General features: G+C 44.2%; 1 protein-coding gene across 1 annotated transcript in view; it reads left to right on the top strand.

Annotated features, from left to right (window-relative positions):
• The first annotated feature begins 1,016 nt into the window (after positions 1-1,016).
• The window catches only part of LOC127567468 (multimerin-1-like), a 72,451-nt gene continuing 60,385 nt past the window's right edge, over positions 1,017-13,082 (top strand). The window contains exon 1 of the mRNA XM_052010417.1: positions 1,017-1,385. Coding sequence (XP_051866377.1) covers positions 1,018-1,385 — 368 coding nt within the window. The 5' untranslated portion in view covers position 1,017. The remainder of the gene's footprint in view (positions 1,386-13,082) is intronic.

Genomic DNA, 13,082 nt, shown 5'->3' on the forward strand with positions numbered 1-13,082 from the left:
TTTTCCTCAGCAGAGGGATCGCCAGAGGTTATACTTAAAGGAAATGGAAGAAAGATTAGAGGGAAATGAAGGAGAATTGTTTTCACCAAGAGCATGTCGGAGGGTTGGAATTAACTGGCTCAAGTTCATGACTTCCTCTTCTTAGAACATCCCTTAAGATCAAGGACTGTGCCTGGACTATGGGTCTGTGAGTTCTGAGGTGACCGATGAAGCCATTGTGGGCACCACAGACTCTACCGTAGATGGGGGCAGCAAGTGGCTGATGGAGCAGAGAGGTGGGTAGTTTGTAAGGTTGTCTGCTCCCTCTACTGTCTGCAGGGAACCTCTGTGTCCTCCCGATGTATGCACTCAAAGTCCTCAATGCCACCCCGAATGCTCCTCCTCCATTTTGAGTGGCCATGGGCCAGAAATTCCCAGGAATCAGTGGGGAGGTTATATTTTTCCAAGGACCCTCATAGAAAATGTACCTGGATGAGCAGATGAAGTGCTGTGGTCTGCAAAGCTGAGGAATGAGAGAGGGAACATAGAAACTAGAACAGTACAGTGCAGGAACAGGCCCTTCAGCCCACAATGTCTGTGCCAGCCCTGATGCCAAATTAAACTAAACCTACCCGTCTGCTCATGATCCATACCTCTCCATTCCTTGTATGTTCGTGTGTGGTTAGATCGGGAATTAGGTTGGATTAGTGTGGAAGTGGGATTAGATAGTATAACTCTGCTGGTCAGTAGGGCATGTCAATTTCTTTGATCTCATGACTAAATATCATCACCTTTTATCTCTGATGCACCATCACAAATGAAATTCCTTTCCCTTTGCAAAATCAATGGAGAATCTATTTCAAATGACTTCACGGAAACTGCAATAACTTTTTCTCTTTACAAACTTCCTGGGAAGGGTCTCTCTGCTTCCTTCTGTCACATCCAGAATGCAGATGCCATTTCCTTTCTGAGGAGACATAAAATTGACAAAGGAATGATCTCATTGTGTCAGCACAGGCAAGAGATCCCAGCGCAGGGATGGCTGTTACACCGGGAAGGACAGTGATTTCCATCTCAGTAGGAATGCGAAGCCTCGTTGTTTTTGTGTTAGTTTTCACCCTTTCAAAAGTTTATTGTGTGGTTCCTGATGCAAATTCCAGTGCCAAGAAGACAGCTGGGAATGGAAACAACGTCTTCACAGCAGAGCAAGGAAGAAAGCTTCAGACTGGGCTCAGAGAGGCGACGATTGGGAATTCATCTTCTAACAATCTGCCTGTTGCTAACAGATATCCTCGGCAGGTGGATTACATCATGGGAGGAGTGAATAAACTCAGCAATAGACAGAAACGTTCTTCCTACAGCAGGGTTGGAAGCAGCAAACCAACCTTTGAAACAGCCAGGGGAAAGTAAGTACAACCAGAAGTTTACATCACTGTAATCACTTCATCAAACGGGAGACTCTCTTGGAGAGATACAGCACAGAAAGAGGCCCTTTGGCCCATTTAGTACATGCTGACCATCAGCCCCTCATTTACACTAATCCTACATTAAAGTGTCAAAGTTTCTATCTCCATCTGCTCATCTATCTGTATCTCGGAGCAATTTCCGGATCTGTTTATATTCAGTCTTCATGCATTTTCCAACTTAAGTTATCTAAACTCTTGGATACTAGAGGGATCAGTAAATATGGGGATCAGGCAGGAATATTGACAAGGTTGAGTCATAATCTTATAGAATGCTATACCAAGTGTCTTCTTGATTACTATGTATTCGTTCATGCGATGTGGAGGATGCCGGCAATGATAGCATTTGATGCCCATCCCTGGCTGTCCCTGAACTGGAGGTAGGGAGGAGTCAACCACATTGGTGGGTCTGGGGTCTGACTGGGTGAGGAGAAAGGACTTCCTTTCCTGCAAATCACTAGTGAACCAGATATCATTTTTTGCTATTATAAACAGTCTGGTAGCTTCAAGATTACCATTAATGAAATCAGCTTTCTTTTTAATAAGTTCCTGATTTATTGAATTACTTCAATTTAAATTGCCCAGCTGCCGTGGTGGGAATCGAACTGTTGTCTCTGGATCAATAGACCAGAACAATGGCTGCTAATCAATCAAGAAGTGGTTTCTATTTCTTCTGTTATCATGGCATGAACTATGAACAATATTTTATCCGTCTGATTATTTATATTGTGCATATTAACAAGAAACATTTTTAGTGTTTCATCTTACGTGCTTTTTGAGTTCAATAATGTGAGAGTCTACATCTACCCCAGATGACTCAGTGTGCGTAGTGTGGCTTGAAGCCACACCCATGTTGAATCCTTGAACAACTTGCATTGAGACACCAGAATTGTCGTCAGCGATGATGGAATAGTGAACACATACTGGCAGTGTTTCAACGGGGTACTTTATTCCAAAGTGACACATCCTTCTGTCTTGAGAACCTGATGACCAGTTCAACAATAAGATCAGATTATAAGACCATAAAACATAGGAGCAGAATTAGGCCATTCAGCCCACTGAGTCTGCTCCACCATTCAATTATGACATTTTTTTCAACCCCATTCTCCCACCTTCTTCCCACAACATTTAACCCCCTCACCAATCCAGAACCTATCAATCTCTGCTTTAAATACACCCAATGACTTGGCCTCCACAGTCCTCTGTGGCAATGAATTCCACAGATTCAGCAGCATCTGGCTGAAGAAATTCCTCCTCATCTCAGTTTTAAAGGGATATCCCTTTATTCTGAGGCTGTGCAATAAATTGAGGTCCAAGAGACCTTAACTTTTTTCACAATGACACAGAAGGAGACCATTCTACCCTCTGAGTCCATACAATCTCCTGGGGAAAAATCCCTTTAACCCCACTCCCCATCTTCTTGCTTCTCTGTGACTCTGTAATTTATTCTCTCTCACACATGCCAATCAACTCCGCTTTGCTATTAACTTACCATAAGGAGCCTTTTACAACAGGCAATTAACCTATCAGTCTGCACGTCTTGGGATGTGGGAGGAAACCAGAGCACCCGGAAGAAACTCAGACACAGGGAGAATGTGCAAATTCCATACAGGCAGCACCTGAGATCAGGATCAAACCTGGATCATTGGAGCTGTAAGCAATCAGCATCAACTGCTGCATTACCATGCCTATTCATTGCTTTCATTATATGCAGCCAAGAGAAGCCTCGCCATGTAGATTAGAAAGTAAATGAAAATCCTATTGTTGAACCAGATGAGACAATTCTATTCTATAATTGGGTGGTTAGTTCCACCAGGAGTGACACAAAGTTGCTCTGTGACACTCAGGTGGTGCTTAACATCCCAAGTGAAATCAGGGTACCAGAAGATGGGTAAATTGGACAATAAATTATTATTGTCATATGTTATATATATCATTTACTGGGGCCGGACAGGATATATCCAAGGTTATTGAGGGAAGAGATTACTGTGCCTTTGGCAATGATCTTTGCGTCCTCACTGGCCACAGGAGTAGCGTCAGATGATTGGAGGGTGGCAAATGTCGTTCATTTGTTCAAGAAAGGGAGTAGGGATAACCCTGGGAATTATAGACCAGTGAGTCTTAATTCAGTGGTGGGCAAATTACTGGAGAAGATTCTTAGAGACAGGATTTATGGGCATTTGGGGAAGCATAGGCTGATTAGGGACAGTCAGCATGGCTTTGTGAGGGGCAGGTCGTGCCTCACGAGCCTGATTGAATTCTTTGAGTATGTGACAAAGCACATTGATGAAGGTAGAGCAGTGGATGTGGTGTACATGGGTTTTATTGAGGTGTTTGATAAGGTTCCTCATGGAAGGCTGATTCAGAAAGTCAGGAGGCATGGGATCCAGGGAAACTTGCCTGTGTGGATTCAGAATTGGCTCGCTCATAGAAAACAGAGGGTGGTTGTAGATGGAGCATATTCTGACTGGAGGTCGGTGACCAGTGGTGTTCCGTAGGGATCTGTTCTGGGACCCCTGCTCTTTGTGATTTTTATAGATGACTCGGATGAGGATGTGGAAGAGTGAGTTTGTAAGTCTGCGGATGACATGAAGGTTGGTGGTGTTGTGGATAGTGTAGAAGGTTGCTGTAGGTTACAACAGGACATCGATAGGCTGCAGAGCTGGGCTGAGAAGTGGCAGATGGAGTTCAACCCAGAAAAGTGTGGAGTGATACACTTTGGAAGATCGAATTTGAAGGCAGAATGGGTTAATGGCAGGACACTTAGCAGTGTGGAGGAACAGCACGATCTTGGGGGAGGTGTTGTTCCTCCAACCTGCGTCTGGCCTCAACATGGCAGTAGCGGAGGGCGTGTGTCAACATGTCCGGAGAGAAGAGATTCTGCAGATGCTGTAAGCTGCAGCAACGCACACAAAATGCTGGAGGAACTCAGCAGGTCAGGCAGCATCCATGGAGGGAAATAAACAGTCGACGTTTCGGGTCGAGACCCTTCATCAGGACTGGAAAGGAAGAAGGAAGAAGCCAGAATAAGAAGGGAGGGGGAGGAGCACACACCGTCAGGTTATTTCCCTCCATGGATGCTGCCTGACCCACTGAGTTCTTCCTGCACTTTTTGTGTATTGTTCCTTCTGATGTTTATCCTCAAACGAGCAACCAACTCAGAGATTGTCTGCTCTTTGTCACATTGTTGCTCATGGGATCTTCCTGCAAGCAAGTTGGCTGTTACATTTGTCAATATCACAACAGCTGCGATATTCTCTTGGAAATTTAGACCTGACAGAAGTTTATATAATTACAAGAGGCACAGACATAGTAGACAGCCGGTATCTTTTTCCCATAGTCAAAATGTCTTATACTGGAGTGCATGCATTTAAGGTGAGAGGGGAAGAGTTCAAAGGAGATGTGCGGGGCAAGTTTCTTTTACACAGAGAATGCTGGGTGCCTGGAATGCACCTCCAGGGGTGGTTGTGGAGGCGGATACAACAGAGGTGTTTAAGAGGCTCATGGATAGGGACATGAACATGCAGAGAATGGAGGGATATGGTCCACGTGCAGGCAGAAGGGATTAGGCATCATTAGCTTAATTAGTTCGGCACAACATTGTGGGCCAAAGGGCCTGTTCCTGTGCTGTACTGTTTGACGCTCTATGAAGTTCTGAGGTCATGAATACAAGTTCATTTTTACTGGTCTTATGTAGACGGAAATGTATTACGAACAATTTTATTACCCAATGCATTTATAATGGTCTCAGGCACTCGAGCAGACCCTCAGCATTAACTACAGTGATATGTATAGCAATGCATTCATATGTCATGCTGCTTTGGAAATGAAATAGGCACAAAGTCAGGTTGGGAGCAAGATTGGGCCATGCCATCTTCTCACAGCTACATTCGGGCAGGAGGTACAGAAGCCTGGAGTCCCACACCACCAGGTTCAAGAACAGCTACTTCCCTTCAGCCATTCGGTTCTTGAACCAACCTGCACAACCCTAATATCGCATCACTATGACCACTTTGACTACTTTGTACTGAAATGGACTTCATTTTTTTTGTTCTAATTGTGTTCTTTCTGTAAAAATTGTGTGTAACCTGTTTAGTTTATGTTTTTCTTGTGGATGTTGTGTATCTGATGCTTTGTGCCTCTGCCTGAGGAACTGCTTTTCCCAGAGAGTAGGGAATCCATGGAATTCTTTGCCCAGGTAAGCAGTGGAGGCTACCTCATTAAATACAGTATACTTAAGTTAGAGTTATTGTGATGGGAGATTTTAATTTCCCAAACATCGATTGGCATCTCCGTACAGTGAGGGGTTTAGATGGGGTGGATTTCATTAAGTGTGTTCAGGAAGGATTCTTGACACAATATGTGGATAAGCCTACAAGAGGAGAGGCTGTGCTTGATTTGGTATTGGGAAATGAACCTGGTCAGGTGTCAGATCTCTCAGTGGGTGAACATTTTGGAGACAGTGATCATAATTCTATCTCCTTTACAATAACATTGGAGAGGGATAGGAACAGACAGACTAGAAAGGCATTTAGTTGAAGTAAAGGGAATTATGAGGCTCTCAGGCAGGAAATTGGAAGCTTAAATTGGGAACAGATGTTCTCAGGGAAAAGTATGGAAGAAATGTAGCAAATATTCAGGGGATATTTGTGTGGAGTTCTACATAGGCATGTTCCAATGAGACAAGGGAGTCACGAGAGGATACAGGAAGCGTGGTGTACAAAGGCTATAATAAATCTAGTCAAGAGGAAAAGAAAAGCTTACAAAAGGTACAGAGAGCTAGGTGATGTTAGAGATCTGGAAGATCATAAGACTAACAGGAAGGAGCTTAAGAAGGAAATTAGGAGAGCCAGAAGGGGACATGAGAAGGCCTTGGCGGGCAGGGTTAAGGAAAATCCCAAGGCATTCGACAAGTATGTGAAGAGCAAGAGGATAAGATGTGAAAGAATAGGGCCTACCAAGTGCAGCAGTGGGAAAATGTGTATGAATTCAGAAGAAATAGCGGAGGTACTTAATGAATACTTTACATCAGTATTCACTATGGGAAAAGATCTGGGGGAATGTAGTGAGAACTTGCAGCAGGCTGAAAAGCTTGAGCATGTAGATATTAGGAAAGAGGAGGTGCTAAAACTTTTGGAAAGCATCAAGTTGGATAAGTCGCCGGGACTGGATGAGATGTACCCCAGGCTGCTGTGGGAGGTGAGGGAGGAGATTGAGGACCCTCTGACGATGATCTTTGCATCATCGATGGAAACAGGAGAGGTTCCAGAAGATTGGGGGGTTGTGAATGTTATTCCCTTATTCAAGAAAGGGAGTAGAGATAGCCCAGGAAATTATAGACCAGTGAGCCTTACCTCAGTGGTCAGTAAGCTGATGGAAAAGATCCTGAAAGGCAGGATTTATGAACATTTGGAGAGGTATAATATGATTAGGAATAGTCAGCATGGCTCTGTCAAGGGCAGGTCCTGCTTTACGAGCCTGATTGAATTTTTTGAGGATGTGACTAAGCACATCGATGAAGGGAGAGTAGTAGATGTAGTGTATATGGATTTCAGCAAGGCATTTGATAAGGTACTCCATGCAAGTCTTATTGAGAAAGTAAGGAGGCATGGGATCCAAGGGGACATTGCAATGTGGATCCAGAACTGGCTGGTCCACAGAAGGCAAAGAGTAGTTGTTGAAGGATCGTATTCTGCATGGAGGTCGGTGACCAGTGGTGTACCTCAGGGATCTGTTCTGGGACTCTTACTATTTGTGATTTTTATAAACAACCTGGATGAGGAAGTGGAGGGATGGGTTAGTAAGTTTGCGGATGACACAAAGGTTGGATGTGTTGTGGATAGTATAGAGGGCTGTCAGAGGTTACAGTGGGACATAGATAGGATGCAAAGTTGGGCTGAGAAGTGGCAGATGCAGTTCAACCCAGATAAGTGTGAAGTGGTTCATTTTGGTAGGTCAAATATGATGGCAGAATATAGTATTAATGGTAGGACTCTTGGCACTGTGGAGAATCAGAGGGATCTTGGGGTCTGAGTCCATAGGACGCTCAAAGCGGCTGCACAGGTTGACTCTGCGGTTAAGAAGGCATATGGTGTATTGTCTTTCATCAATAAGAGAATTGAATTTAGGAGCCTACGTAGCTGAATTTAGCAATGCAGCTACGTAGGTCCCTGGTCAGACTCCACTTGGTGTAATGTGCTCAGTTCTGGTCACCTCACTACACAAAGGATGTGGAAGCCATAGAAAGGGTGCAGAGGAGATTTACAAGGATGCTGCCTGGAATGTGGAGCATGCCTTATGAAAGCAGGTTGAGGGAACTCGGCCTTTTCTCCTTGGAGCGACGGAGGATGAGGGGGGACCTGATAGAGGTGTATAAGATGATGAGAGGTATTGATCGGGTAGATAGTCAGAGGCTTTTCCCCAGGGCTGAAATGGTGGCCACAAGAGGACATAGGTTTAAGGTGCTGGGGAGTAGATATAGAGCAGATGTCAGGGTTAAGTTTTTTACTCAGAGGGTAGTGAGTGTGTGGAATAGGCCGCAGGCAACGGTGGTGGAGGCGGATACGATAGGGTCTTTCAAGAGGCTGTTGGATAGGTACATGGAGCTGAGAAAAATAGAGGGCTATGGGTAAGCCCAGTAATTTCTAAGGTAGAGACATATTCAGTACAGCTTTCTGGGCCGGAGGGCCTGAACTGTGCTGTAGGTTTTCTATGTTTCTATGTTTCTGCACAGTTAGATAGATTTTTGCATGGTAGGGGAATTAAGGGTTATGGGGAAAAGGCAGGTAGGTGGATCTGAGTCCACGGCCAGATCAGCCATGATCTTATTGAATGGCGGAGCAGGCTCAACAGGCCAGATGGCCTCCTCCTGCTCCTGTTTCTTTTATTCTTACATGATGCTGCTGTAAGTAAGTTCTTCATTGCACATGTACTTGGGTATATGACAATAAACTCAACTTTGACTTTGACTGTGACAATTGGTCTCAGGTATACAAACTTCAATATAAAATACAGTAAAACTCTGACAATCTGGACCAAAAAACAAACTACTGGAAAATCTTAGCGGGTCAAGAAACATCTGTGGAGGCAAAGGTTTGGTTGACTTTTCGGATTGAGACACTGCATCAGGACATTTTTGCTGCAGATTCTGCAGTCTCTTGTGTCTTGCTTGGGACTTTGGTGGTACCAGACCAGCAGATATTCTGGACTATTGGATGTTATTTCTATTTTTATCCAACACACTGTTAATTCGTTTTTTTTCAATGTTATAGAGTCGTATAATAACATTTCTGGTGAACCTGGTAAGTTTAAAAGGAGGGGGAACTGGCGCCCCAGGGAGTTGAAAGGGAGCCTGGGTCCCAGTGAGTGGAGAGGGAGTATTGCAAACATCATCTTGTGAAGCAGATGCTGAACTTTCGATGTTTCTGAACTGTCAGATGGTCGATTATTGAAGTTCTACCGCTGGCACAACCACAGTTGTGCAGTAAGACGCTGCCATCTGGTGGCCTATAGTTGCATGAACAGAAACGGGAAAGTTGGACTTCCCACCATTGTGCTTTGAAATGTGCTTCTGTTGTTCTTTACCTGTCCCTGCAGGTGGGCAGTGAGTGCTTTTGTCAAACCAATTTACTTGCCTCCTCTCCTCCAGGTTGAACTATCCTCACGTGACTGTCCTGACGGTTCTTGGCAACAGGCTATTCGGCAGTGGGAGGCATTTCAGCTGTTCAGATTCAGATGAGCTTGTTGTCATATACACCAGGGTGCAATGAAATTCCTTGCTCTCGTGAGGCTCAGAATAAACAGTGTACATGGTAATAATAAATACAATGATAAGTGAGTGCAAAACAACAGAATGGTGCAAAGAATCATAATCAAAGACCCCACCCACCCGGGTCATCCTCTCTTCCCTCCTCTTCCATCGGGTAGAAGATACAGGAGCCTGAGGGCACGTACCACCAGACTTAAGGACAGCTTCTATCCCACTGTGATAAGACTATTGAACTGTTCCCTTATACGATGAGATGGACTCACGATCTACCTTGTTGTGACTTTGCACCTTATTGCACTGCACTTTCTCTGTAGCTGTGACACTTTATTCTGTATTGTTATTGTTTTTACCCTGTACTACCTCAATACACTGTGTAATGAATTGATCTGTACAATCGGTATGCAAGACAAGTTTTTCACTGTACTCGGTACAAGTGACAATAATAAACCAATACCAATACCAAGATTGTAGTGCAGTTTGAAGCAGTGGAAAAAGAAATGCTGAAGTGACATTAATGGAATAAGCGAGGGAGGTAGAATTAAGAGTCTGAGAACGTGGCAGCACCACCAGGAAGGGGGTGTGAGAGAGATGATTGGTTCAGAAGTCTGACAGCAGTGGAAAGAAGCTGTTCTTAAGTCTGGATGTCTGGGCTTTCAAGTTCCTGTATCTTCTTCCAGAAAAGGATACCTTGCATTTGTACACTTCAGGCAAAAATGTGATCTGAAGGGAGAATCCTGGATGATTATCCCTCACTGCCCTGCCGCCTCCCAGGTCTATGTGTGCTGAGATGCTGGAAATCTGAAATAAAATTGGAAAAGTTTGGAAACACTCAACAGGTCAAGCAGCATCGGTGGAAGGAGAAACACAGTTAATGCCTCAGGCCAAAGAGCTGATGTTCTGAGATGGACCGAGGTGAATTTCCCGAGATTTAGTGGAGGAATGGGAAATGCAAGTGTGTGCCTTTACTCAATAAAGAATGTAAGGGAGACACAAGTGACTGCAAGTACTGGAATCCAGAACAAAAATCAAACTGCTGGAAGAAATCAGCAGGTCGAGCAGCATCTGTGGAGGCAAAGGGATGGTCGATGTTTCAGGTCGAGAGCTGTGTCAGGACTGAGGGTCCAGAGGGAAGATAGTAGTGAGAGGGATGGGTGAGACAGAGGCTGGTAGATGATGAGTGGACATGTGGCTGTGGTATAAGATAAGATATCTTAGTCACATGTACATCGAAACACACAATGAAATACATCTTTGCATTGAGTGCTCTGGGGGCAGCCTGCAAGTGTCACCACACTTCCGGTGCCAACATATCATGCCCACAACTTCCTAACCTGTACGTCTTTGGAATGTGGGAAGAAACCGGAGCACCCGGAGGAAACCCACACAGACACAGGGAGAACGTACAAACTCCTTACAGACAGTGGCCAGAATTGAACCCGGGTCGCTGGCGCTGCAATAGCATTACGCTAACCGCTACACTACCGTGCCTGCTCCTTCAAGTCTTGGTGAGAATATTGTCTAAGAGAAGAAGAGCAGTCAAATGTAAGATAATCCTTTGTAGCCGCAGGCCAATGGGATTAATATCAAAGTAGGTAAAGTTTGGGAAACAGTAATCAGGGAAGGTTTGAGTTAATTACAGTCATAGAGTCTTAGAGTTATACAGCACAAAAACAGGCCCTTTGGCTCAACACCTCCATGCTGACCAACATGTCTATCCAAGCTAGTCCCACTTGCCTGCATTTGACCCATAACCCTCTGAAGCTTTTCTATCCATGTACCTGTTTAAACATCTTTTAAACATTGTAATTGTACCCACCTCTGCAGTTTCCTCTGGGAGCTCGTTCCATGTACGGACCATGAAAAACTTGCCCCCTCAGGTCCTTTTAAATCTTTCCCCTCTCACCTTAAACCTATGGTTTTAGACTCCCCTACCCTGGAAAAAAGACTGTAAACCATCCACCTTATCTACGCTTAAGGAAGCAAGCACAAACTTGGAGCGTGTTTCACCAACCAGATTGAATCTTTTAGGAAGGGAATACAATGGAGATTATCTATATGGATTTTAGAAAGCTTTAAAGTTCTGTTTAAAAGGCAGGCTAACAAAGTTAAGGTTCAGAGAATAGAAGAATCAGCCTGAGCCAAGCAACACCGCCACCTGCAGCTTCCCCTCCAAGTGGGTCACTATTCTGAAAATATGTTGCCCTTCCTTCATTACTGCTGCGTCTAGATCCTGGAACTCCCGACCCAACAGCATTGTGGGAGCACTGCTTCAAGATGGTGGCTCATCACCACCTGCTCAAGGGCAGTTAAGGATGAGTAATAAATGCTGGCCTGTGATGTGCACTTCCCAAAAAGTGAGTCATTAAAATAAATGTTTGGATAAAAATTTAGCTTAAGGACAGAAGTAGATTTATTTCAGACTGGAGGGTGTAGATAATGGTTGCCCCAAGGATCAGTACTAAGAATTGCTGATTTTTTTGATTTGTATAAATGGCTTAGATAGTGGGGTACAGAGTAAAATTACAAAATTTTCCAATGATACCAAGCTTGGTTGAGGTAAATAGCAAGGATAAGGGGCAGAAGCAGCTGCAGTGTGAGCAAAAGAGGAGAAGGAAGTTAATAGAGGAAACACAAGCTAATAGACTGCGTGGGAACAAAGGGATTTAGGAGTTCATGTGCATAAATCTTTGAAGCTTACAGGATATATCGAGAGAGTGGTTAACAAGGCATGTGGGGCTAGAGAACGAGAGCTACTGAGTACAAAAGCAGGGTCGTTAAGCTTAATTTCTATTAAACTCTTGACAGACCGCAACCAAAGGATTGCATCCATTTCTTCTTACCATTCTTGGGAAAGATGTGAAAGTCCTTGAGAGGGAGCAGAGGAGGTTTACCAGATTGGCTCCAGAGATGAGAGGTTTTTACAATCAGGTTAGACAGGAAAAGCTGGGGTTGTTCTCCCTGGAACAAAGCTGAAGGGAGACTTGTTGGAGAGGTACAACGTTATGACAGATTTAGTTGGTGTAGACAAGTTGTTCCCATTATCTCTTGATACCTGGACTCGGATGCACATGTAAGAGATTTGGGGAGGTGGTTTGTGGAGTGGGGGAGAGAGGTATGTAAGGAAGGATGTTTTAATGCAGTGAAGGGTAATGTCTAGGAGCTTCCTACAAGGTTTCTGGAAGTAGAGACAATCAATTATTACAAACAAAAATTAGATAAGTACTTGAGGGCAATAAACTTAAAGGGTTAAAAGAGAGATTGGGACTGATCCTTGATTGCTCTACAGAGAGCTGGCATGGACTTGAAGGGCCAACTGGTCTCTTTCTATGTCCAAACCCAAAGTCAGGCAAATGGGACTTGATGAGGGAGGCCCCTAGTTGTATGGATGAGTTGGGCCTGTTTCCATGCTGTAAAACTCTCTGACTCTGTGAATCTAATATCCAAAGTGCATGAAGCAGAAGAGACCACACGAGCAGAGCAACTCCACCACTTGCAAGTTCCCCTCCGAGTAGATCACCATTCTGAATACATACTGCCTTTTCTTCATCATCGTTGGGTCTAAATCCTGGAACTCCTGACCCAACAGCACTGTGGGAGCAGTAGTTCAAGATGACAGCTCATCACCACCTGCGCAAGGGCAGTAAGGGAGGGGTAATGAGTGTTGCCCTCGCCTGCCATGCACAATTTAAAATTAAATTCAAAATGTAAACTTAAATTAAAAATGTAATTTTGCAAGACTCATTATTTTCAGGAAAAAAAATTCCATCAAAGCGCCCATTTGAATTTCAGGAACTTACTCCAGCTGTGGCAGCTGGGATATAGAAAGTTGGGCTGGATATCTCAGTCAGAAGTGAAGAGAACATGAAGAAACT

This window comes from Pristis pectinata, chromosome 2 (genome assembly GCF_009764475.1).
Source record: "Pristis pectinata isolate sPriPec2 chromosome 2, sPriPec2.1.pri, whole genome shotgun sequence".
Classification (NCBI taxonomy): Eukaryota; Metazoa; Chordata; class Chondrichthyes; order Rhinopristiformes; family Pristidae; genus Pristis; species Pristis pectinata.